At 41.1% G+C, this 27,794-nt stretch overlaps 1 protein-coding gene across 1 annotated transcript in view; it reads left to right on the top strand.

Moving 5' to 3' along the window:
• Positions 1-27,794, top strand: part of IMPG2 (interphotoreceptor matrix proteoglycan 2) — a 61,935-nt gene that overhangs the window by 8,877 nt on the left and 25,264 nt on the right. The window contains exons 3-7 of the mRNA XM_064467460.1: positions 4,430-4,596; positions 15,793-15,824; positions 15,921-15,944; positions 25,426-25,478; positions 25,941-26,032. Of these exons, the coding sequence (XP_064323530.1) occupies positions 4,430-4,596; positions 15,793-15,824; positions 15,921-15,944; positions 25,426-25,478; positions 25,941-26,032 (368 nt within the window). The remainder of the gene's footprint in view (positions 1-4,429; positions 4,597-15,792; positions 15,825-15,920; positions 15,945-25,425; positions 25,479-25,940; positions 26,033-27,794) is intronic.

Here is a 27,794-nt window from a genome sequence, read left to right as displayed (position 1 = left end):
TGAAAAACCTCCCTGGCCAGCAGATAGTCAAAAACCTGCCACAGGGGTGGGCCCCACCTTCAAGTTAAAAGAAGCTTAATCACATTTATTATGGAACATTTATTATGGTGCCTCTTCAGTTCCCTGGGTGGCCACGTCAGTGAAGCCCCGATAAGAACTGGCTCCCTTTTCAACTTACCTGAAGGAGAGATGGGAGATAGAATCATGCTTGTCTCTTTACATGAGTGTGATTTGAACCACACTGAATAAACTGTGTTGTTCTTTTGCTGTGCTTATACTGGCAACTCTCATCTAACTGTGAAACATTGAAAAGGTGTATGAGAAAGAGAGACTGAAACAAAATTGTTCCTTATCTTAGCCAGGCTATGAATTTGCCCTTGAACACCATAGAGGTAAGCATGCTTGAGGATGGTTCTTGCATTGAGCCCTTACAGCCTGGATTTGTTATCCTGCAAAGCAATCCCCTGCTTTACAAACTGACCAGTTGGAATAAACAGGACAATGACAAGACGGACCATGTGTCAACAAGGTCGTGGGGTGACTGTGGCAAGCAGGTCACCATGGCTGAGGATGCAGTTTCCTGGGCAAGGCTAACAGAAGTGTTTAAATGGCAGTTGTGGTAGATGTTTGCCTGGAGTTTTTAATCTCTCCCTGTGTGTCAGAACTAACAAACTCTTAGACTACTAGGGAGAAAGAAATGGACCAGCCTTTGCCTTCTGAATATGGAAGCAATTTACACCATATTGTCCAATTTGTTGCTGCTCACTGTAGTGGAAACTGCTCAATGAGACACAGGCTGGAGAGGACAGAATGTGACTCCTTATCCACGTTCCCTTTCCTCATTCCACAGAAAATATGACCCTGTTGTGGCCGCTTAGATCCGATTAATGGAGTTGGAGCCCACAGATGGCACAAAGCCTTTGGGATTGGAATTCAGTTGGGTGTCTAATCCCAAATGAAAGGACACACAACAAATCCTTAATCTATTGGGAGCTGATTGGGACAATTGTTCATACAGCAGCAGCTTGTATTCAGGCAAGACACTGTCTCATCACATTTATTTTAAAAAAAGATTAAACTTATTTAAGAGCATTAAGGAAAACTGCCTTCAATTATTACTGCCAATTACTGTCAATGGGAAAGCCAGTCCTTTGCCATTCGAAATCTGTAGGATTAGACAGTGCCACTGCAATATGTTTGCAGCTACTGCCATGGCTTCATCTCTCACTGATAGCCTGCTGAAGACTTATCCCAGACACAGGGAGTAATCTCTTTGCAGCATTGCTGCTGTGCAATGTTGCACCTGGAGTGAAAGATCCCTTAGTCAGAATGCAGGGTACAAGTACAGCCAAAAGAAATGAGAGCGAGTGGTATTCCTTAGTGTAGGCTTCTGGGTTTGAAACTAGACTTGGGTCTTTTCCTGGTCTTTTCCAGCTCTTACAGGTGGGATGGTAGAGAGGATACTACAGATGTTATTCTGCTTCAGGAAGCTTATTAGTACTCCAGCAGGATCCAGAAATCCCAGAGCAGGATTATGGCTTCACTGAGGTCTGTGCAGAGGTCATATGGAAATGTCCCTGCGTCAAAGTGTTTGCTTCCTCAGCTGCTGAGGAAGCAAACATAGCTTGAAGGGTGAGAGGGTGGATGGATGCTTGTAAATTTGGCTATTTATTCCTGATTAATAAAGATGCATAAGCAAAACTGATTGGAAGCATCTCCCATACTCTTTACCCAATTACTGTTCTTTACAGAAAAGGTTAACTACCTGGCAGATGGAGGGGTGCTAGAGCAGTGATATACTACTGACAGTTAATCATGCAGAGTTTGAGGACTGTATTCTTCTCTAGTCATACCTATCAGATGAGCTACAAGACTAATCTCCGCGTAGGAAAGCTGTCAGGAGTGTGGCACGGAAATGAGAGATATCTGTGTATCTGTAGACTTCCACAATGTAGAAGTGGTCTCAACTGCTCTGATAAACTGAAGTTCGGGGTGGAGAAAAGAACTTTTTCTGCATGGTGCCATCCAGCGTGCCAGAATCAGCTAAGCTTTAAGGGTGCTACTGCAGGTGAAAGAGTTCCTTAAGGGTGGTGTTTATAAAGCCTTTGAACTTAAGAAAAATGTCCATCTCTTGGTTGAATGAGGGTATGTTTCCGTATGTGATCTATGTGTTAAGTTTTACACAAGTACATTTAAGCGATTTTGGAATTCAGAATACAGAGTATCAAGAAGCACTAGCAGTAAGGTACTGGTTTTGGCAGCCTGGAGTGTATTTTCAAGCTGATGGAAGAAAATGACTTTCCAAAGATAGATTCATGGTCAGCCTCCTGTAGGGTCTTGCTTATGACGTCAGGACTTTCTCTGGATGCAAAGCATTCCTCTGCTGAACTGTGTGTATATATAAAGTAGTGAAATCTGATTAAGGCCAAAAAGCAGGTTTGTCTGCTACTGCTCTGAGCTGGCATCTGCTGCAAGTGATTTTGAGAGTTGTTCTCCTTTTAACGTTGTTCTTTTCCAGGACACAAGGAAAATCCTATAAATCTTCCTTTCTTCCAGTTATCCTGGGTCACAGAGAGGTTCTCGCTTGAGCGTTATGTGACCAACTGCTCTGACTGGCGAAGAGCACGTGCAAGATAAGGAGGTTACTGACCATAGTACAAGATAATTTAACCCTTAATTTGCAGACTATCTGTTCAGAGATGTCTAGTTCTTTCTCTGCGCATACATGCAGTAAGGTTGGAGATTGACTTATTTCTTAGCGTATTATGTTGTTGTGTCACCATCCTGCCTTGTTTTTCAAATTATTAATGCAATTATTATTTCTGAAACTTATTTTAAATTCAGTATAAAGGTGAGTCCAAAGGAACTGTAACCAACTGAGACTCTAAAGCTTTGATCAGTGCAACTATCATTCCTATGAATTAAGCTCCAGCTCTACTTTCTATGAGGACATTTTCCATACCCTTTAGGTTTTCTAAATTTTCTAAAAATTTGACCCATTGAACAAGGGCAGTTTCATTCCATGAAAATAATGTTGTTCTTGATGGTTGTTAGCAGGCAAGTGCACTCTCTCTTGCTCTCTTTTTTTTTTTTTCCTTTAATGAAGTAATTAATTACTTCAGTAAAAAAAAATAAAATCAGGGAGGGAAGTAGTATGAGTGTGGAAGACCCACCAGACCTTCACTGTCAGTCTGTGGTGGCTTGACCCTGGCTAGATGCCAGGTGCCCCCCAAAGCTGCTCTATCGCTCTCCCTCCTCAGCTGGACAAGGGAGAGGAAATATAGTGAAAGACTTATGGGTCAAGATAAGGACCGGGAGGGTTCACTCATAAATTAGTCACGGGCAAAACAGACTTGACTTGGAGAAAGTTGATTTAATCAGAGTAGGATAATGAGAAAAAACCTAAATCTTAAAACACTTTCCCCCTCACACCTCCCTTCTTCATGGGCTTAACTTTTCTCCTGAATTCTCTACTACCTTCTCGCCTTGGAGTGGTGCAGGGTGACGGAGAATGGGCGTTCTGCTCAGTTCCTCACATGTTGACTCTGCTGCTCCTTCGTCTGCAGGGGGAGGACTCCTCACACTCTTCCCCTGCTCCAATGTGGGGTTGTTCCATGGGAGACAGTCCTCCATGAACTTCTGTCTCTTCACAAACTGCTGCAGCGTGGGTCCCTTCCATAGGGTGCAGTCCTTCAGGAACAGACTGCTCCAGTGTGGGTCCCCCACGGGGCCACAAGTCCTGACAGAAAACCTGCTCCAGTGTGGGCTCCTCTCTCCATGGGCCACAGGTCCTGCCAGGACCCTCCTTTGGATGCATCCACCTGCTCCAGCGTGGGGTCCTCCACAGCCTGCAGGTGGATGTCTGCTCTACCAGTAACCTCTGGGCTGCAGGGGCACAGCCTGCCTCACCATGGTCTTCACCACAGGCTGCAGCGGAATCTCTGCTCTGGTGCCTGGAGCACCTCCTCCCCCTCCTTCACTGACCTTGGTGTCTGCAGGGCTGTTTCTCTCGAATATTCTTATTCCTCTCTCCGGCTGTAATTGTGCTGGATCTTTTTTTTGTTGTTGTTCCCCCTTTTTAAATACGTTACCCCAGAGGCTCTGCCACTGTCGCTGATGGGCTCGGCCTTGGCTAGACGTGGGACCATCTTGGAGCTGGCTGGCACTGGCGTTATCTGACATGGGGGAAGCTTCTGGCATCTTGTCACAGAAGCCACCCCTGTAGCGCCCCTGCCACCAAAACCTTGCCACACAAACCAAATACACAGTCCCTTCAATGCCTTACCCGTTTACATGCAAGTGTATAGTCACTGTATTCTGTATACTAATGTACTGAAAAGCATGTGATGTTTGGACAATATTATTCTGGCCACCCAAGCGATGGAAGCACTCCTGTTGTACTAACACCAGACCTTTCTTATGCCTTCAGTGTGTCAAGAAACAGTCTGGGAGGTCTTCAAGACATTCTGGGATAGACTGCCAGAGCGTGAAGAATATCACACCTGGATGAGCCTCTGTGAGGAAGGAACAATGAGTATCTTTGAAATAGGCACGAACTTCAGTCAGTCTGAGGAGCACCGGAGTCTGATTGTGAAGGTGGGTGCAGCGTTTGGCTGGTGTTTTCTTATGAGCAAGGGCATAATGTCCCACTGCAACGTGCAGCTTGGTGTACGGCAGGCAGTCACGTGGAGCACTTAAAATGGGCTGGCATAAGTGTCCCAGCTCTTGGATCCATAGTTCCGAGATCACTTCCACAACAAAGTTGTAGCTGATTTGACGGAGGGAAAAGCAATGATGATGAAGAGAATGTTGTCTTCAATAAGTATGTTCCTGGCAAGCAGATGATGTCTAGACCCTTTGTCTGAAAAGGCAGCATGACACAAGGCAGGCTGTGGCACGTTGCCCTCTGTGGCACGCAGCAGCCTTCCTGCTCTGAACTGCACATGGAGATGCCTTCAGCTCAAATGGCTCTTCAAAGCAGGAAACTCTGAGCTGTATTTCTGATGCTACTAAGACATATGGCAAAATTACTTCTTTGATGTTTTATGCTGCAGTAGGTTTGTGACGTCTGTGCACTGCACAGCCTGACTGAAATGAGTGTGACTATAAATATAAAAAACTTTAGTGTCCTATAAAGGCAAAAGATAACATTGTTACCATAGGGAGTTGCAGAGGTTAAAATCAGAGTACGTCTGTAAAACAATTTAATTAAAAAATTGCTGAATATCTTGGTGTATTCTTTGTTATTTCAGTTGAAGCAAGCTTATTTTAGCTTAAAGCAAATTAGAGCATTAAGATAAAGAAGCCTATCTCAAATGAAATATGAAGGTGTCTCTTTAGGAGTTTGTGACTTTTAAAATTAAGTTCTTAGTACAAAATTAAGTGCGTAACTTTGTATGCATCTAAGCTACAGCAGGTATCTTAATTTCTCTGGATAAAAGGCTGTCTTAAAATGTACGGTGGTTTGTGTATCTTTAAGGTTACAGTGTCTTCTATTTTTGCAAGCTAATGTATGAAACTTGTTGTTAAGTCTTAAATGTGTGATCCCATAGAATCAGTAATGTTCTGCTAGTGTGGATTTTTGCTTTCTGCTTTTTTATGGACTCCTATGCTAGGAATGTGTACCAGGGAATGTTGTGGATAATGGAGAGAGGCTTTTTTTCGGAGCCTGCATGATAGTATTCACAGGTGGATGCTAGCCAAAGTTTGCTTCTATGAATTCTGATGGTACTGTTGTCCTTAGAAGGCATTGCAGAAAGATGGAGACAAACAAAATTCATGTGAAATTTTTATGTGCACGGTGAATGTGTCAGTGCTTTATGTAAGATTTTGGTAGTGAGATGATCTGTAGTGGGAGCTTATTAAAACAAATCAGGATGATTCTTGGAAGCAGGATAGCTTCCCACTGCTGCTTTACCTTTTGGGGTATGATCCTTCAGAATTACAGTGGAGTCAGATAAAGTGCTCTGGGTTTGATTTATTCAGGTGGCTTATGTTTAATTTAAATTTTCTTTCTCTTGTAAATGGACATATTCCCTTCAGTATTGCAATATTCTGGAAAAGGATTGTTCATCCTTCTCTTTGCTTTCAGCATAGTTGATAAAAGGTGACAGTTGTTGGGCTGATCTGATGGGAGACTAGTCTGTGTTAGAGGGATTGAATGCTGTCACCACTGTGCTCCACATAAAATGTCATAATTCTACCAGGGAACTTTTTTGAAATAAAAGCCTGAATTCAATTTAAATTTGAACCCAAGACTGAAGGCAAGAGCACTCTATCCCTTCCCCCAGTCAGCCAGCTTCAGATGGTCTGATGGTATATTTTTGAATACTCAGGTCAGAGTGTGGATTTAATCGCTAACTCAAGTACTGACTCACTCTTCTCATATGTGCTAATGCACAAAATGCTTGTCAGTGTGAAACCTCTTGGAAGCAGTTCTGAGAACACTAAGTCCAAACAGATGCAGCAGTTAGGATTCTGCTTTTAAGAACATCCTTCCTCCTGCTAGTTGTTTGCTCTAGTCTAATGTGGTAAGAGCTGGGGCTCAGCCTGTAGAACAGAGCACCCCTTCTAAAGCACTGTGTCCTACCCTCTTGTTCTTTCCACTTTCACCAGCTAAATTGACCAATTTGCATGGCTAAGCCTTTCCCTTACTTGTGGGATTTTTCTTCTCTCATTACAGCATGTTCATGGTCAGCTGTTGCTGTATTTTTTTCATTCCTTAGGTTTGATCTGTAATGTGCTGAGCACTTCTCACCAAAGGGTTGCCATAATTTCGCAGTGTGCACATTACCCTGTAGCGTCCATGCGTGATACATGTGAATAGTCAACACCCTCAATTGCTTAAAATGAGGACTCATTTCTGCCTGGCACTGCAGAAAAGCAGCATACATGGTTGGCAGTAGTTCTTTGGCTATTACATTGCCTTCTGTTTAGTGGTAGCTCTTTGTCTGGCCATTACATGCCTCATTAAATACCACTTTTTTCTAATCTTCCTCTGTTCTCCAGTGTCTGTGAATCATCTGTGGTTCATTTCAAGAGTTGAGAGCCTGCAGCTGATCAATTTTTTTCTGCTTTCCTTTTGGTATATATTGGCTATTACTGCCATAGCATTAATCTGCCATCTCTTTTGTATTGTGTGTGTTGGCAGCTTCTGGCAGTCTTGTTCTAGAGTGTCTTTCTGTATTACTTTTTGGTAGTTGGAAACATGAAATTCAATTTTTAGAAGTGCTGCATGCCATGAATTTTCCCTCTTTCTCTCAAAAGGAGTTCAGCATATCTCAAAATTAGGCAAAATGAACCTGTGGGGCTTGCTCTCGATAAACAGTAATTCAGCAAAATGATTGCTTTCATGCTGTTTTTGTTGTAGTGTGGAGTTTGTTTTGAGCAGTGTAATTAAATGGCACTTTATTAGCCTTCCTTCCCGGTTTTATTTTTTCCCCTTTCCTCTAATCCCTGGTGATCATGGTCACACACCCACAGATGTTGTAACGTCTGTTCCAGAATGGCATAGTTCATGTAAATAAAATGTTCAGTCTCTAATAGTCTATCAAGAAGACTTGACTAATTTGGTGGTGGTGAAGGCATATATAACTTGAATTTGCTCTTTTGCCATCAGATGGCTTCTACTGGTAGGAGAGGTGTGCTTCAAAAGGCAGTGCATTTCATGCTCTGTAATAAGTAAGGGATGCACCGTATGTTGTCTTGGAGAGTTGTGGCCTGCCTCTGTGTGATACTTAGACATATGTGTGTGTGTATGTATATATATGTACGTTACACAGTAATACATAATAAGTATACTAAGTTTTCACCAGTTCTTAAAGCAAATCATCTACCAGATTTTCAGAAGAAGCAGATAAACAGATTTATGCTAACCACAAAAAAATTAAATTTAAATATTCTCCACCCCCACCCCCCCCCAATTCTTTCATTTTACTTTCTCTGTGATCATGGTAAATGAAAGTACTTTACATAGAATGAATCCCAGCCTAACTAATTTCTTTGGATTTTAAGTAGATTTACAAAGTGTGGGATTGTTATCCCTCCATCTCTTTTCAAATCTTGGCAGAAATGGAAAAGGAGAAGGTAGTTCCAATACAAAGGGAAGTTTTTCTTGCAGTATATTTCTTCATATAAACCTTCCTTCGTATAAATTACTGTGGCGAGTCACGACACAGAGTCTGTATTCATGCACAAGCAAAGCCAAAGTTGTTTATTAACAAAAGATCAGCCTTAATATAGTCTGTCTCCTGAGCTAGTGGTTTTCCCTTCTCTCCGCCTCTGAATGTGTTCTACCACACTAGCTCCTCGTATTTTATAAACACAGATAAGTGCGCTCTCCTGCTTCGGTGCTCCAGCTGTGCCCCTGACCTTCTGTCCCGCATATCAAGGCCTCAGTTCTGTGTTTCTTGTGGGTTGTTTTTCTATCCCACAGCTTGCTTCCAATAAGGGCGATGAGATCTCCGGTGCTGTCACGGGAGGCCACGTTCACTTTCTCCACAAATTACTTCTGCTTGTGTTCCTTACTGTGTAGTTGTATTTCAGGGAGAGAATAACTCTGTGTTATGTAGAATGTTCTCATTCATCCCGTTCAAGTGGTCGTTCTACACTTCGGGCCATGTATGTCGGGAATTCTGATATTACCAAAACTTGCCCCCACTCTGCCTTGTGACTGGCCGTGTTCACACTCCTGCTAGATAATTATTCAAAAATCCAAGAGAGGAGAAACACAAGGAAAAGTAACTTGATTTCCTGCGAGCCTTATACTTGCTACAAGACTGAAGCACTGCTGTCAAACCAGCACAATCTGTGCTGTCCATAGGAGTGTTTACAGGCTGGCATAGGATATTCTTTGTAAGATGCCCACAGAGCTGCTGGGCACATTTCTTTTTTAATTTTATAAACTACTGAAATAATGCAGCAGTTCTGGAGTTACTGGTTGAACTGTTTTGACACTTGCTTTCCTGCTTTTTCTGTCTTTTAGAGAAGACATTTTTTTTTCTTCTGTGTGTTCTGGAGATTCTACAAGGAGGGGTTTTTTTAGCTACAAAAAAAGTCTTCCCTGCCTGCTTCTTTCTACAAATTTTCTTTAATTCTGTGCTTGTCACATGAAATGAAACCAGAGATTTGAATTTTCATATGCAGCCTATTCTTATATTACATAAGTAGTTTAAAGGAGAGTCAGTTTCCAGGGCGTCCCTTGTTCCTTCCGTTAACTGCTGGGAGCTGCTTACCAGGTGTGCGATCGGGAGGTGGTTTGGGTGTGTGGTGAGCTCCCAAGCTAGGCTGCCGGTGCCCTGTCCTCACATCCAAGAGCTTCAGTAGAACAATACAAGCTTCTGCTTCCCTCTGTGACCTGTTGGGGCTAAGAAAAGTGGTTGGGGATGGTGTTTGCAATTTTCTTTTGTATTTGTAATATTTCTAGACAATGGACTTATTGCAGATTGAGAACCCAATACTGTAACAGTCAAAAGAACTTTTTTGTGGACTGGTTGGCTACTGTGTCTCCTTAGCATGCTGAGAGATCTCTTAAGGTTCCTGACCAGTTTTTGGATCTTCTCACAACTTCCATAGAGACATCTGCTGCTGACAGTGATTAGGAAGAAGAAATTAAGCTAGGTAGACTAAAGCCTCACCTCATGAATTAGGTTTTTTCTTTTTATTTTTTCCCTTTTTAAAATCCTTTTAGTTTCAACCACACAAAGCTCTGCTGCTGCTTCAGCCAGAATACAACTGGAAGAGGCATACCACACCAACCAGGTGCTGTTGCAAATTTTATTTGTGGAAGAGAAATGTCAGAAAATTGGTGGCTTTGTAGTGCCTAAGCAAAATTTTGCACACCTTGAGGCTCACCAATCTGTAGCATATACAGAGCAATTAATATAAGAAGTTGCAAGCAACATTTTGTACAAATTGCATCAGAAGATGCTGCACAATGTTTAAGTGTGAAGGAACAAAGTTAAAAGAACTGAAGGTTTGAAAAATATGGATTATTAGTAAGAACAAAGATATTTTCAAGAGGTTCAAAAAAAGTAAATGTGAAGTCAAGCACATCCTTATGTAGTTCGTGGCTCTTCAAAATCAAACCCAAAACCACAGTGTGCAGAATACACTGTAAAAACTCAGCTTCTGTTGCAAGATACTGATGAGTACCTTTTACCTTGCAGGTACCTTGACTGCTTACATTTTTTTCACAGAGCCTCAGGTGATTTCACATTGACTAGTATTACATATGCTTATAGCAAGAAACAATGTCAGCTCTTGTTATGAATATAATTCATAAAGGTACTGCAATAAGAAGAGAAGGAAAAAATAGTTTCTTTCTAGTGAATAGAAAACAATGTTATCAAGTCATGCTTATATATTTTTATTTCTATTTTTTCATTAGCCTGATGGCGTATCACAGGAAACAAGGGAATAAGGCACATGTGCATGTCCAGCATAAGACTTTGTTGTTGTTTAATACAAACTGTATCATGACATTTGGCTATAGCACACGCTGACATTTTGAAGGTAGCCTTTGGCTGTGGGGAAAAAAAAAGAAATGTTGGAGGCTTTGTTGGGTGACTATTTTGAGTGGTCTTACAGTCTCTTGTTTAATACACTTTTGATTGCCAGTGTGCTCTGAACCTAACCCACACTGATGTGTCTATCACACAGAATAACAACAATAATAACAGAAAAACAAGTAGGTAGACTGCTGTGCCTATAGGCCCAGAGGAATAAAAAAGTGACAATCAGAATTTAGAATACATCCGGTACTGCTGTGTGGGTGCCAAGTTACTGCTGGTGTGTGAGGACCTCCTCACTCCCTGATTCCCCAGCCTTGGCCACGTATTATTTGTGGCAGTCTGAGCCCTTATTCCCATGCGAGAAAAGTCCTAAGCAAACGGGAAATGTAGATAAAAGTGAAGAAGTAACTTCTTCCTGGAGCAAGAGACACAAGTCAGGGCCATGCCAGCTGCTGAACCCTGGTTTCCTTCTGCATAGAGCTTCTTCCCTTGTGGTGATGAAGCACAACTACTCAGCAGTCCCTGCCAGGAGCTAGTCTCTGAGTTGTTAGTGCAGTGGATACCTTGAAATAGGTCTAATGGTATTCTTGGTGGGTGGTCTGTTCATAAAGGCACTTAAAGCAAATTTCATCTGCTCTTTCACACACTCCACCCCGCCTTACAGATGCAAAAAAGATTTCTTCTGTTGCCCTCCTTTGAGCCGTTATGTCAGATTTCCTTCACTCCCTTTCTTATCCCCACACTTACTATTCTCCTATTGGCTTTGGATCTTTCTTTTTGCATTGCAAGTTTTAGCCTTCTCTAACTTAAGAAGAAAAATCCTCAAACCTTCACTACATATATGCAAATATACTAATTAGCTCCAGTTGCTTCTCCAAATCTTGCCTCATCTCCCTTTCATCTCTTAAGCTCTTTCTATGTTAATTTCCTCTCTGGTCACTGTCCTCTAGTTCCAGCCTAAATCTTCCTTTTCAGTCTCTTTCTGACACCTGGCACAGCATAGAAACTCTCAGCTGTGGAGCCTGTGCTCACCTCTTTCCAGGCAGAGCTCAGAACCCATGTTTTATCCTCATCATCCTTGTCTGATCAGCTCCTTTACTTTGCAAATCTCTAGTCCTTCCTTGTCTTCCCTGATTCGTACCTCATTTCTAGACAACACCACCTAACACACCCTGAAGAATAGCTTCTATGTTGAGAGTTCACCTCTGCTGCGGAGCTGATTTCTCTTGGACATACTGGACCCTTAGCTTGTTTCTGACACCTTCCCATGGACCCCTCCGGTCTTCGTTTCAAATTGAACATGGCTAAAACAATTTCTGTTCCACGAAGCTTCTCCTGCTATCTCTCCTTTTCCTCACTGTAGACCATATTTTCACCTTATTTGTCAGGGCTGTGCCTCAGAGCACTGCTCTCCGTCCTGGCCTTTCCTTCCAGCTTCAGTTCTGGACATTGTCATCCATTTCCTTGAATTCCTTCCAGTGCTTTGGCCTCGCCTCCATGAGGGTGTGGTTCTGCTGCACACAGTGGTGGGATATCAGGACAGGCAAAGAGGGAATCATTTCTTGGTATGACTTGTTGGAAATAATGTGTACAGGTAGGTTAAATCAAACATGCTTGGTACAATCCTACACAGATGGGATTAAACTAATATGAGATTATTTAAGATCTCCTTGACATTTCCTCCACCTTCGTCTCCTGCCTGGAATTATCTTCAAGATATTGTGTCTTCTGCGCATAACAATTGTCTCTTAGGATCAGACAAGAGTATCCTGTATAATTGCTTTTCCTGCAAGCTCATGAGCTGACAGAGGCTCGTTCATCCAGTTGGTACTGTATGTGTTTTGTGGCATTATGGTAGACTGTATTTAATGCTACGGACTCTTATTAATTTGTCATAATTTTGCATTATATAAAACTAACTGGTCTATTGACAAAGGGAAGCGCTTCTGCAACTGACATTAAGCTCAGCTCCCAGCTTTAGAAGAACTAGTTATGTTATGAAGGTCTTGCTTCAAGAGAACTAATTTTATACAAAGCATCTGCCAGAGATAGCTTCACTGAGTAAAAGCCATCCCCTCGAGCTTTGGTGTGGCGGCTGCTGCTGCTGCTATGTAGAATTATTTATAGATCCCTTTAAGTATTCAAAGGGTAAAGATGTTAATTAATCCTTGCAGATCCTTGTGCGGTAGGTATGTTTATAAGTCATTCTTGATAATGAAGGAACCAAGCCAGAGAGGTGAGGTGATTTGGCAAAGGCTATTCTATACTAAACAAGAACCCAGGCCAATATCAGAACTCTAGAGCCCTTGGCTCCAAATCAGGGGAAAGAGGTGCCTGTTTGCCATGAAATTCAAATATGTCAGTGCTTGCCCCCACCCCAGACTGGAATGCAAATTAGACATTTAAGAGAGAGGCAGGCAATCACACTATACTGGAGACCATGCCAGTTTAGCAATAGGGGAATGCTTAATTTTCACATCCTCGGCTGAAAAAAAAAAAACCCAAACAAACAAAACAAAAACATGTAACATTATAAAAAACGAGTCTTACATTTCAGTCTGTAGGACTGATATAAAACGTGTCAATCTGTTTTTCAGCCCTCTGTGGACTCTAAGAAACTGAATACTGGGTATTGAGATCATACTTTCTTTTTCCATTTACTGCAAAACCTAAGATTTTTTACCTGTGGCATAAAGCTGCAAATTGATAATAATCTCTATGCAAGCTTTGCATTGGCATATGGGTTTTAATGGATGACTAATAATTCTTTTATCAACCTATCTGTAATTTACAGTTCATGCTTTTTTTGTTGTTGTTTTTGCAATAGCATCACAGCATTATACAGCAACCAAATGTACGGGTGATAATATTTACTGTTATTTCTTAAAGCTGCTGTTGAATCCAGTGGGAGATTTTGTCTGAGAAAGAATGGTGAAAAGTCAGGTCATTTAAACAGTCATTTGAAGCATGTAATCCTTTAAAGTTATTTTATTTCACAAAAGATGTGATTTGCAATGAAGAGAGAATATTCTGTCCTGAACTAGGTGAATTAAGGAATAATCCAGCTACCCTACTCGGAGGCTGCTATTCAAAGCCAATCATACAGTATTAGGCTTTGCTAGTTTACCTCAGAATTGGAGCACTTATTAATTTGATGCCTTTTTCTTTTTAATGTAGATGTGGAAACAGTGTGTTATGTTCGTTATTCCCGGCCTTTGCCATTAAAATAATAATTTGGCATTTCACGTTTGGTTTTTATAAGTAGTTCTTATAATTTATTGAATAGAAGATTTGGAACTAACAAGACATATTGGTTAAGTCCTGGGACCCAGGTTTGGGAAAGCTGAGTGCCACCAGCTCCTGAGGCTGCCCTGCAACAGAGCTTTGGCCAAGGCAGCCCTCCCCTGGGATGTCTCGTTTCCATTTTCTAGGAAATGATCAGGACTATACTGACCTCTGCTGACAATGGCCTTTGTGGACTAGTGAGTAAAGCTGCTGGGTATGGACTACCAGGTGGTATTAAAGATAAGTGTGGGGCTCCTCATAACCAGGTGTGTTTTTTAAGAGCACCTACAAACTGCCTTGCCTGAATATGGAAGAAAGTCTCTTTTATCTAATGAACAAACACCTTTTACTAAAAGGGCTACTTCTTATATATAACTTCCCAAAAGCTTGTAGAGAAGGGAATCAGTGTCTCTGTTCCTTGTAGATCCCAGTGCACTAAAGCTGAGTACAAGCACTGTACTGAACAGTGTAATGACCTCTTAAAAAGAATACCCAAAGCCCAGTACAGTTTTATTGGCCCTGAGTTAGATTTTTCACTGTTAGACTACCTAGTTTGGCTAGTTTCTTTTTGTCACTTAAAACTGGTCTTGCTCTGTCTTAGTTTTCGTTTAATGGACTTTATCATGGTTTAACCCCAGCCAGCAACTGAACATCACAGAGCTGCTCACTCATTCCCCCACCAATGGGATGGGAGAGAGAATCTAAAGAGTAAAAGTGCAAAAACTCGTGGGCTGAGACAAAGACAGTTTAATAGGTAAAGAAAAAGCCATGCATGGAAGCAAAGTAAAACAAGTAAATAATTCTCTGTTTCCCATGGGCAAGCAGGTGTTCAGCCATCTCCAGGAAAGAGGGGCTCCATCACACGTAACGGTTACTTGGGAAGACAAACACCATCACTCCCAACGTCCCCCCTTTCTCCTTCTTCCCCCAGGTTTATCCCCTCCCAACTCCTGGTGCACCCCCAGCCTGCTCACTGGTGGGGTGGGGTGAGAGGCAGAAAAGGCCTTGGCTCTGTGTAAGCGCTGCTCAGCAGCAACGAAAACATCCCTGTTTGTTATCAATGCTGTTTCCAACACAGATCCAGAGCATAGCCCCATACTAGCTGCTATGAAGAAAGTTAACTCTACCCCAGCCAAACCCAGCACGGACTTGTACAGTAAAGGTTGGCCAAAGGACATGCTGAAAAGCAAGCTGACTGAAATTAGTACTTTGGCAAGCCCTCCTCAGGCTGATATCCAGGCTGCCTGCTGTTCTAGTTGTCATTGCACTTACTGTCCACAGATGTGCTGGAAAGAAGAGAAAGGTAGTCATTGGGGTGGCTCCAAATCAACAAAAACTGAACTTCTAGACTTCCTTAGAATCGCAGGTGAAGAGAACAAGCAGGCTAACCTGTTCACAAAGTCTCTTTGGCCTTTCCCCTCCTCCTTCACAAGAAGATTCACTGGGGTAGCTTAGAGTGTCAATCCCTAGGTCACTAAACACACATGGGTGCTTTGCAGAGAAGTTTTCAAAGTGGAAATACAATGTTTTAAGTTTATTGTAATTTAACTTCAAAGTAGATATTTGAGTTGATCCACTTTGGGCTGAAGTTTTACTGAAAAATATATCTACATTGATTATGTGAAGAAAGCCAGCACAATAAACAATCCACCAAACGATCACTTTTCCCCTAAACCCAGAGAGAAACAGAAATTTTGTGGCTGGACAATAATCTTCTATAAGCGTTTTGTATTCTGTTCACATCGGTACAGCAGCAGAATACAGCATTATTCCTCAACAACTATCACGTTGCAAACTGCTCAGGATCTTCCCCGCTTTTTGTGGGGTTCCCGCTGACGTGCCTGTGACTCCTCTCTAGAACCAACATCACTAACAACAGGAGAATTTAGATGAAAAACAGGCTAGGAGACAAAGCGGTATAAACGGCATTTCAGTTCCTTTTACCTTTCAATACTCAAATATACTTAGGGTTGGTTTGTTTGGTTTTTTTTTCCAGAAACTGTCCTATACAAAGGAAACAATGGGCAGGTGAGTATCTCTGTTTTCCTTGCATTTTATTCGGCCTGGAGATAACGGCAGGGCTGAGTTGTGACATTTTGTAACCTTTTCTCTTTTTCTTGTCAGCTCCTGCACCGATTGGTCATGTGGGTAAGTCATTTTCCCTTTTTAAAGCCTTGTGATCGGTCCTTTCTCCAGTTCTTGCTGCTGCTGGAGTTGATTTGTGCACTGAAGATGAACAAAATTCACCTTTGTGCAATAGGGCACATAGAGAAGTATGGTGGAGAAATCCTGTGGTTCTCCCATGTGAACCTCTCTCAGGCTGTCCTAGTATGCTTGACATGCTCAAAATATCTCAGCCAATCTGGGGCCTGTACTTTTGCTTAAGAATGTCATCACCTTGGTGGCCATTGGGCACAGAGGCAGGCTATTTACCTGAAGAGGTTTAGTGGGAAAATCCATTTTGGGAAAGAGGTATGTCCATAGTTACTTGTGTTAGTGTTCCGGTTATCCTGCAAACCTTTCCCAAAGACTTTAAGGTAGTCCTGGTCATCATTACAAAACACAAAGAAGTGGAATGTTTTTGAAATGCTTTTTAAAAAAACTTTTGAGAGGTGTGCTCTAAAAACACAAGGGAATTGGCTGCTTGGGCTCTTCACACTTTTAACATGGCAATAAAAACAAAAACTAATCAGGTTTGCTTTGGTAAAAAGAAGCCATAATCCAGAACTTGACCTGTTATTTTCATGTCATCTTTGAACTGAAAGGAAAACCAGCACAAATTATTATTCCTCCATTCGTACTCAGAACTTAATCTAAGCTGTTATTTTTAAAGCAATTAAAACCCAAACAACCCAGTGATGAACTTGTCTGAAAAATTGGCAGATTCAATTCCCTGCTTTACTGGATGTATAAAGCTATGATAAACAGGAGTAATTCATGTACTGGGAAAAGTAATCTCTTAACAGACTAAAAAAACCAAGCAAAAACCCCACACAAACAAAACCAAAACCAAACACCCCCACACACCTCCACAAAAAAACCCTAAACAACTTCCCAAAGTAGGTATCTTTATAATGATTTCATAACCACCACATTATATATTAAATTTAATAATGTGAGATAAGGGCAAAAGTGATTCCTAAGAGATTGGTTTCTCTCTACTGTGTTGAGCTGAACGCCCCTCTGACATAAGTACTCCCCGAAGTTCCAGGTCAACTGGGTAGCATACATCTGTTCAGAACTTTCTTCACTAGAATGCAACATTGACCAAATTTTTTATATGAATTTATTTTCAAAGAGAAAATAAATACATAAATAAAAATCTTGTAAACTTTATGGGTCCGATTCTTTCTCATTAGCATCAGTCATTCTCTAGACTGGCTCTTTACTGAATGGAACCACATTTTATTTATCAGAAAATGTGTATTCAGAGATACAGTTATCTCAGTTTGAATGTTGAAGACTGAAAAAAAAATCATCTTTCTGAAGAAAGTTTGTGTTTGAAAACTTACTGTATTCCTCTGTGTGATTATTCTAGTAGATGTGGAGATATATTAGAGGAATTAGAATCAACACTAGTTAATCTAGAGTCCCTATGTGCACTGGACTAAACAACCGAAGAATGCAAAAAGCCCAACATTTGATTGAAAGGTGGATCAGAGTGATTAATGTTGTACAAAAGTCATCTTATAGAGTGCTTTGTGACAGGCATTAAAGGGGCTGTAGTAGGCAATTGACAAGCTTTACCCAACTCCATTCACTGTGGGGCTTTATTGCTCTCTCTCAAAAACATACTGCTTTTACCCCAGTATATATTACTTCAGATTGTTTGTAGCGTTAGGATGGGATCTTTATCACTGTCAGTTTAAACTTTGGTTTTACTATATAGCTTCCTTTAAAAGTTGTTGTTTGTCTTGTGCTTGGATGTGATAGCGAGTTATCGCATAAAGAGTGTGATACAAGACTGAACCAATGAGACAGAAACAGGTAGATTTGCTTTGGATAATGGAGCATCAGGAATAAATTAATATTTATTTTGGTAAGATGAAAAAAACCCAGAACCCTTATTCTAAGAGCATTCTGAGCACCTCTGAACCACAAGGTTTAAGAAGTGAAGTTTGTAAGCCAGGGTCATATAAAGACATTGGCTGTGATGGGTAGAAGATGTCTCATCTAACTTCAGGCATCCTCTGTCAAGAGGAGTGAGTGAGCCATCTCAGTATTGCCAACAGCCAACACTATTATTTCCTGAAAAAATATACTAGACTTCCCAGTACACATCAGAATGAAATGAAGACCTTTTGAAAATGTTCTGGGAGAAATGGGAGTAAGGACCTGACCTGGGATCACCCACAGTCCTTAAGGCACAGTGTGGGAAATCCGGCATCAAGCCCTTCCTGCACAGAAGGAGACGTGAGGGTGCTTCTGCCGTTTCCTGGGCAGTGCCATAGTCACCCGCTGACCGTGTGTGCAGAGAGGCTGGTCCAGTGCAGGGCGATGCAATGCTCTGAGCATGGCAGTATTGCCAGCCAGCTGTGCCATCTGTGTCAGAACAGGGAACCGACCTGGTCTCATGTTTCAGGGGATGGCAGGACTATTCTAAAGCATCAGCTTTACGGATCTAGCTGAGGCTCCCACATTGCCAGGGAAGGACAGGCTTCTCCAGAGAGTGCCTCGAAGCAGGGGTCTAACAGAGGTGCTCTGACTTGTCCTCTGGAGAACTCCAGTTTCTCTGATGCCTGTGCAGAAGCATTTCAGTTTGTTTTCTACAGTATAGCCCAGGCACAAGAAACTAGAAGACTGTTTTCTTTTTATGAGCTTTGACCAATCTGTTTTTTCCTGTGAAACAACTGGGGGTCCATTTCCTTAATTTGAGGCTGATCTGGAACAGAAGACAGACCCTGGATATCTGTTTGTTATTTTTAACTACTCTGCCTTTCTAGATTAAAGCAAAACTGTGCTGAAAGCTATAAACAGCTGTAGAATTGAAGCTGTGCTTTAATTCATTTAATGTGCCTCATAATCCTACCTAGATATCAATGCTGTGTTTCCATCTAGCTGGAAAAATCTGTGGTTTCAGCTAGTTAGATGCTAGGATAGTTTTAGTGTAGCCTACAGAAAGGTGGCTTGTATTTGTGTAATTTACTTCCCAGAATAACTCACAATCCGGCATTACTGACGATTGCATAACGGCAGGATGAAAGTTTGTTCCCGTAAGGCTAGTGCGTGCATTCACGTAGGTTAAATGCTCAGCGAGCTTGGCCTTTAACGGAATGGAGGGATTAAACTAAATACCACTGAGGAGAAAACCTCAAAGGGCAGGTAATATATGGGACATAATCCAGATGTGTATAGAGCAGCCCAGCGGACACTGTAGAGTTTTGCCCCAGTGCGTGGTGGTGGGGCACTATATCAGCTAAAGACTTTTAATAATTGCTTTATTCAGTAGGTTATTGGGACTTTATGTAATGAGTTTTGCTCTCTTAATGTTGGAGAACGTCTCGTGACAATAGGGCAGTTGTTTTGTCTAGTTCCTGTGGGGGGGTCAAAAGCCAGATCTTGAGAATCAACTGAAGGCAAAGTAGTAAAACAAAATTGTTGGAATAGAAAAGTATAGCTTTTGTGTCAGAGCCTTGCTTGAATACCATATGCACAATAGCATACTGAAGAAAATATAAGGAGTATGAGATAGTTGAAAAGGATGAATATAATGCACTACTTTTTCATTTCTTCAGAAGCGGCTATTAATGTCAAATGAAATAAATAGAAGCATGTGTCCTTTCTGAGTGGTGCTTTCTGATTCTGGACTCACTGAAATCAGTCACAGTAAATCATGTCTGGACCTCCTTTGTTCTGTCAGTGTTCTCTGCCTTGAAATACACTGGCAAATTTAGGATCCATATTTCATCAGTGGTGGCAGCAATGGTTGATGATGTATCAACTCAAATTTTGTACCATTTATCTAAACATGCTTCATGAAAGAAAAAGTGTGTGTCTTCCATGCTGGGATCGATTCAACTGTTCAGCAGTTCTGCCTGCAGCAAAGTAGAAACATAACTGAGCTCCTTTACTGTCTGCCTGTGGACTTGGCAACGGTATTGCTTGTTTCAGGAATTTTTGAGCATCTGCACAGCTTTACCCCATGTGAAGAGTTCCACACTGCTCCTCTTCAGTTGTATATTTTCTTTTGTGCTCCCTACTGTGAGGTAGCAAATGTGAAAGGTATGTCTTGCTTTAATTAAAACTAACAGAGGTAAAAATTGAAGAACTACCTAAAGGAAAATTAAGATAAACGCAAGTGTAATTTAAAAGGAAAAGAATCTGAATACAAGGCTCAGTCTTGCATTTTTGTACTTGGACAAAAATACTTCTGAAATTGCATACTTAATCAGTTCAATGACGTGATTAAAATATTTTAAAATGAGAAAATCAGACCATAAAATGCTTTTTCTTTCTTTGTGCAATATGAGCATTGAAATAATAATGTTTAAGAGAAATAAATTCTTGACATAGCAAATTAGACTTCAGGATATTCAAATTGATAAATAAACTGATAGATATCCAGAATGTGTAGTACAAATCTGAAGATGTTACCTTCTTCAACCACATAGTTGAGTTTGTGTTAAAACTTTAGGACTAATGGAGAGAAAAACGTAACAAATAGCTTTATAGAATTTCATGGGTGGGTGAAATGGCATCGCTGGTGTCCCATTTGACAGGTGCAGAGTGGTATTTCTCCTTAATAGCACAGTATGGTTGCACGTGGAGAACTTGTTTAGGCTCTACATTTGCCTATGAGTCAATGGGACATTCCGTGCTTTGGTGGACTGGAACCTATTGAGTCTTTTCCTGACTGATGTCATGCAGAAGTACTTACCATGGGGTTTGAAAAAGGGGAATACAGGCTGTATTTATGAGCTGGTTTTGCTGTATTAATATGTATAGGCTGTCTCTGTTTGCTTCAGATCAACTTCTGAGGCCCTTATGGGTCTTACACCTGCCTGGGTCCAGGTATCTAACAGAGCCATGTGATCTGAAACCAGTTGTTTCTGCCAAGGAAACACAGTGTAGTGATGCTCATTCTGCTGCTTAGACATCTGCTTGTGCATATTCCTTCCTGCCTTTCCATACATACGTGTATGTTTTTATATTTTGCTTACTGCTCAGCCAAGGTGGTCCAGGGCATCACTCATGCAGGTAGGACAATAGAAATTACATTTCATGTGTATGTGTCTCAAATTCATAATAAGCTCTTGCTGGAATATAGTCCCTCCACCTGGAATAGCTTGCTTGTGTAGGTATAGTTAAAGACTGGGCCCTGGATTAATCCTGGGGGGGGAAATTCCCCAATATTTTAAATGGTGTGTCTGAAGGGGAATTTGAAGCTCTGTTTACCTTGAAGAGCATGGTGTTCAGGCAAATCAGTATATGCATTGTCATGTGCATTTTGAGTGGCTTCCTTAGAGATACCTAGTACTATTGCTGCTTTTTTAGGAGGTGAGTAAAGTGAGCATTTGAAAAATTAAAATGCTAAGGTAAAGTAGAAGGCAAAAAGAAATGGATGCAAAAAGAAAGCAAACCTCACCATTCTGGTAAAGCAATGACAAAACAATGACGTTCTGCATAAAGCGAGGTAGATTATAGCACAGATTCTTAAAACAGTATTTTTATCCTCCTGAGGAAAAGTGCTAACTGTTTATTTGACCAAATTCGGTACTTGACTGGTCTTGCTTGGTTAGATTGATTAGGGTTTTACTAGGTGTTATTTAAGCACTTGGCTTTTAATTTTCAGCCAGCTGTGAGCCAGAATTTTGTCAGAAAATTGGTTAGCTCTTGGGGGCTTGTATTTAAAAGCCCCTCTGTACCAGTAAGAACATATTACCTGGCCTTGACAAGTCTGTTACTGCTTAAGGTGATCGGTTTGCTATGCTCTAAATGACAGCTGCCTTATTCTCACCTTGTTTTTCAGCATTCTCATGGTTGCTCATGGCGCAGTTTGGTTTGTGGTTGCTACCACGTGGCTAACCCGGTGCCTAAGTTGATGCTACAAACCAAAGCGCTCTGTCAGATGAAGAGCTGCTGATCATTTGAGTCAATCACAGTGAAAGTGCCCTGGGACCTTTGAAAAAATGGAGAATTTTATTTTGAACATCTATAACCAGTAATCCAATCTAGAAGTAGTGCTCCACTCTAGAAAACTAATTTTAGGCTTTTCCATTTGCACACGAGTACTGTGATTTATACCATACTATAGCATTCTGCTTGTTTTTTCTTGTCTGCTTTGAGGATTTTTCCTTTAAACACTCAAGCAACTTAGTTAAAATTGATCTTGCAGTACTGGGTGCAGGAGCCCAGGCACTGGCCATGAGGGCTCCAGGGGCGGCCTCTGTAAGCAGAGGCCGGGGCTGCCTCATGCTGACACAGATGGTTCCAGCTGGCTCCGACTGACCCACTGCAGGGCATGGCAGAGCCCCACAGCCACGGTGGTGGCATTTCAGGGGAAGCATGTTTAAGAAAGGGCAAAAACACTGCATGGGGAGAAAGAGGAGGGAACAAAAAGAATGAGAAATGGTGGCACAGGGAATGCCGAGGAGGAGGCGCTCCGTGGGGGAGCAGGTATTCCCTGCAGGCTGTGAAGGACTCATGCTGGAGCAGGTAGACATTTCCTGAAGCAACCGCTGCCCCCGCAAAGCCCACACCAGGTAGAGGAGTCAGGAGTGAAGCTGAGCCTGGGGAAGGGTGGAGGAAAGGTGGTGTTTTAATGTTTGTTTCTCACTACTCAAATCTATTTATATGCAATAAATTAATTTTCCCTAAGGTGAGTCTGTTTTGCCCATGGAGGCAAAGTTATTTCTTATTCTGGTAAGCAATCTTCCTGTCTTTACCTCGGCCCATGAACTATTTCATCTTATTTTCTCCCCGTCTTGTTGAGAAGGAGTGAGAGAGTGGCTGGGCAGGCATTTGGCCTTTAGCCAAGGCTAAGCCACCACAGAACTGGGCCCACAATTCAGTTGGTCAGATAGCCTTTTAGGTCCTTTCAAGATGCCCTAAGTTACAGTACGCATCTGCAGAAGGCTGGCAGGTATGATGGGGGATCCGTGGGCGACCGCTGCCTTCTGGAGCAGCAGCTGGAGGTCAGGAGTGCCCAGAGGCCCCTCAAAGTGTACTGGGCACTGACCCATGGGTAGCTGGATTGAATGCTGTGAGTCTGAGGTTGAGCTCAGAGCCTAAATTATTCTAACAAAGCAAATCATGTTTCTCACTGTCCCCTTCTCAAGAAAAGGGGGTTGATACAAGGCTTAGGTAATGCTTACATATGGGTTTGAGCACTTCAGCTGAACAGAAGATTACAAATCCTGTAGCAGAGTTGTTTCACTGCACATCACTGCTTTTGTTGAGTTTTTACTCTGACCTTAGTTACACTAAAGTTTGTAATAAGTAAATCTGAGATCGTTTCAGTTCTCCTGAAAAGTCGAATCATATTTGCTTCTGAACATACCATCATTAAATATGATGCACTAAAATCCTTTATTTACTTATGCTGTAATTTCTGAGACTCTGGTATAGATGTTATCTAATGCCTATTGAAATCAGGAAGAGTAACGTATCCTTGGAGTTGGGTGTATTTAACCGGAAAATATTACATTTGACCAATCAATAATTAAGCAATAGTTTTAGTTTCAGTTCTAAGATGATAAACAAGTAAGGAAACTAATTCCCTCTAAAATATAACCAGCATTCTTAAGAAAATCTAAATCCTTTTAACAGGGGATTTTGGTAGTTTGTTTTGGGGTTTTTTTTGGTTGTTTGTTTTTTTTTTTTTAGCAGAAAGAAGTTGATGTTTTTTGAATGAGTTACTTGTGACTCTTTATAAATGTGTGATGGCAATGGCTGAGAGGATAAGAGAGGATACCTAGTGTAAATTATACTTGCTAGTAAAATTTGGCTTTCCAGTCTTGGAAATCATTCCAAGATTTACTGAGGTTATCAAAGAATAGGTAGAGAGTTACCTTGCGCTGTGCTGGCTGAAAACAGGTAGCAATGTCCACGAGATGGAAGCAGACACAAGTAACTCTACATTTCGAAGCTTGCATAGAGCTCATCGCCATTAGTTGTTCAGGTAAATACATGAAGGTTCTGTTTAAACTCTTGAATAAGTATTTTATGCTCTGTTCATCGGGAGATGACTTTATTTTTCATTGATATTTTATAATTGTTATGTAGATCTCACCCTGTCAGTTTAACATTCCCTGAAATTACTGTCTTTTAATCATTATGCACAGGACTAGCCTGTGCCTCCTGAGAAAGGATGAGTGAAAAGATTCTTGGCTTAAATAGAAAATTAATCAGATTTGTGGGAGGCAAGGGGAGAAACAGCATTTGAGATGTTAACTCAGTGAAACTGTTTGATCATATGCTTGTGCCCCGGCATTTTTAGTATGTACCTTTGGATCTGTTTGGCTGGCTGGTGCTAGAAGCCTTTGATTTTTGGAGCGATACAGGGACTGATCATACATCCTGAAGGAGGTAAAATATCCATCAACTTTGACTTGAGTTTTGCTTGACAACAGACTTCAAGAGCAGTAATCTAGCATGTGAATAAAAAATCAGACCTGGCAAGGCTAGGAAGCATGGCTCACGTAGTATCAGCACTTGCATATATTACAGTGAAGACCCCTTGCTGCAATGCTTATTTTGAGGCACAAGTATGACCACAGATAAAAAAGGAGTTCCTTTAGAAGTGAGAGACGTGTCAGTGCAATGAACTTCAATGATTTTCTGAAGTCTGAAGTTTAGTTTCTCTCCAGCACTTAAAATTCCAATCTTACAGATTGGGCTGTATATATTAAAAATATGAAAAACCTGAAAAATAATTTTTTCCTTCATTCAGGAAAGACTCATTTCTGTCAGAGCGTGTCTCCCAGTCCTGCTAACTTGATAGTTGCTCAGGGCTTACAGGAATGGCCCTAAGGAGTTTGGGTTTACTCTAAGAGCCATGTCAAAACTGTTAGTTCTTCTTCAGGCTGACAGTCTTCATCTGTTTTATATCTGAAATGTTTTTCTTCTCCACGCTTGGGCTAGAGCTGTTTTGTGTGTGTGTGAATGCAATAATTGGATTTGGAAACTGATGCCCTTTGAAGATTTCCAAATAAGCATGGTAAAAGTCATGATGAGAACAACCCATCTTCTTGCCGTCATTTCAGTAGAGTTATGATGTTTTAGAGCACTGGAGAGTATTTCTAAAACTGAGCATTTTATATAATATTACAGGTGTTATCTTTGTGTTTTTTTTTCTCTGGTCTTCACATTTGCTTCCTTTACAGAGCTGCTACAAGGCAAAATGTATTTTTGGGGGGGACTCTGGGTCAGTTGGAATATAAGGAGGTTAGCAACCCGAAGAGGCTGATGATGTGTTGTGTGATGCAAATGAACCAATATCTAAGGTCCAAAAGATTGCAAAAAATATTGCAAAGCCTAATTTTTGCAATGTTATCAGCAAAGTAGTACCATTGCAAATTTCTTCTGCAAACATGTTTTTTGGTGTAGCAGCAGAATTGCAGATAAATAAAAAACTACTAAATCTATCTCACCATGTCCAACTTAAATTTCTAATTTTATTTTTATTCAGCAGTAGTGGGACTCCAACTCCAGCGTCAGATGCTGATGTTACCACATTGAGAGGTCAGTTTTCATCCAACTCCTGTCAAGGCTGATTATGAACTACTAGAAAATTGAGAAATTCGATGGTGTTTGGATTTCAGACAGAGCTGTGAATTTTTCCATCTCCAAGTAATGCTGTTTGTGATGGAGATCATGTTATATGCTGACACTATTTTGTTATTATATGAATCATTAAAATCCTACTTGAGAAATTAGTTCTGTACTCTTTTTATTGCACTTAACTTTGTGTTCCCAAAAATACATCTGCTTAGACATAGCATTTATTCTGATTAGTGTATTTGATACTTCTCCTCAGGCTCTTCAGGTGTTTCCTGTGTTGTTTCTGTTGTGATGATGGGAATACGAATGAAATTTTACTGTTGGCTAATGCTTGCTGAACTGCTTCTGTCTGTATCTACATGTACATGGATATAAAAAAAAAAAAACCCCAAACAAAATAATACTGCTGTCTTTCAAACTCAGATGCAGCTGCCAATGTTCTTCCCCCCCATGAGATCTCCATTGAGAGTCCTGCGGGTGGTACCGTCCGTGAGATCGACGATGCAGACACTACTGTGAGTGGGTTTTTTTCATTTCATTCAGCATTCTATTGCCTTTCCTAAATAATGCTCTTTGTGATCGCTTGCATTTCCTGGTACTTAAAGGTGTTGTTAGCATAGTGTGTTAACACAAATTAAGATTTCATAAAAACAGGGCATGACCTTTAGGAAGTTTAAAAATTATTTCCTGGGTAGGTATTTTTTCATTTGCAGACGGTTTGCAATGCTGCTTCCCCCACAGTGAGAGAATGGATCAGTCGAGCCATCAGGTGAGGATTTTACTAGTGACATAGGACTAGACAGGGAATGCCTAGGCCTTTTGAAAGCTCCAAGAAGAATGTGGAACATTATTATTCCTATGGAAACACAGTCCACCTTACATTGCTGTAGTAGTGTTTCAGGGGTCTGTGTGGTACAATTGTGTAGGGCAGCAGAGAGGTGGCCTGGATTACCCTGAAGGTTCCTTCTGATTCTCTGCTCCTTTTGCTCTGCTGACATAGATGAACTTTTATTTATCAACTTACAGTCAAATTTACCTTGATATTGAAAAAACACCTCCCGACACAGGGAAGCCTACATCAGGTACTTAAAACGTCTATGTAGAAGAGAGCTGGCTTTCAGAAGTGCTGACCGCCACATAGGTCCCAGGGAAGTATTTGCTTCCAGGAAACAGCTCCTCTGGATTAAAATTTAAGCCCAAACTCTAGATTCCAACTGCAGTATTTATGGGCCTACATGACTGAAGAAAATTTTGCAAACCAGCAGTATGAATCAACTGGCTTTTGTTTTCTTATAAATATGAATTTCTCACTGGATTTACTGAGAAGCTTACAAAGTTGTGCATGCTGCATGTAAGTAGAAGATGATTTATGGTACTGGGTTTAACTGTGCATTGTTCTGTAATCTAGTATGGGAATGAAGCAAAACTGGGCCAAACTGTACTTTCTTGTAGAGCTTTTTAGGGCTGATGGAGCTCTGATATTGTGCTTCCAAGAATATGCATATGAAACAGGCAGACAGCTTCTGACTCACGTCCAGGGTTTGACTTTGTATTATGCACTAAGAACAATTGTGGCTTGGTCCCGTGTACACCATTGTTCTTTTTTTTGAAACAGAACTGCTTGAAGTCTTTCTGCCTGAGCAGAGACTAGGACCACTTGTTAAATCAGAAAGAAACCGGAATTAGATTGCTGCTGCTGCTACAGTGTTTTCACTCCATACAGTTACATCACACCTCATCACTGCTCTGTGCAGCCAAAATGCATTGCAGATTACAAGACTAAGAGTGAGCAAAGCTCATCTTCTGCACTCATATGTTGACTTTTCTTTTGGCTTTGGGGTACTGATAAAAGATTGAAACTACATGGAGTTGCAAACATCCATATAGTAGCAACACATATATGCCTGCTACGTATGTATCTCTCAAACGCTAACTAGCTTTAAGTAGTGTACTAGTCATTCTGGTTCTTAATAAAGTTTTCTAGTCAAAAAGGGATGGGGAGAGGCAGAGATTTTAACTAATAATTTTTACAGGGTCCCTAAACAATGTGTAAGTTGCTTGCTGGTGGCAGCTAACCTTTCTAGACAAAAAGTTTTTTCCATTTCCTGCAACACACATAACACAGGCTGCAGTCTTGCTGAAAAGGTCTGTTTTGTTGGCTTTTTTCCTTTTGAAGACATTTGGCTAAAGTTAACTTAAGCCAGCCTTCCCTCCTCTCCCCCACAAATCCCCATTTTTTTTTTTTTGTTTACAACAAAACCATGAAGCAAGTTCTGT

The sequence above is a fragment of the Phalacrocorax carbo genome, chromosome 1 (assembly GCF_963921805.1).
Source record: "Phalacrocorax carbo chromosome 1, bPhaCar2.1, whole genome shotgun sequence".
Classification (NCBI taxonomy): domain Eukaryota; kingdom Metazoa; phylum Chordata; class Aves; order Suliformes; family Phalacrocoracidae; genus Phalacrocorax; species Phalacrocorax carbo.
The sequence above is the reverse complement of the archived record's forward strand: the minus strand, read 5'-3'. Positions and strand labels throughout refer to the sequence as shown.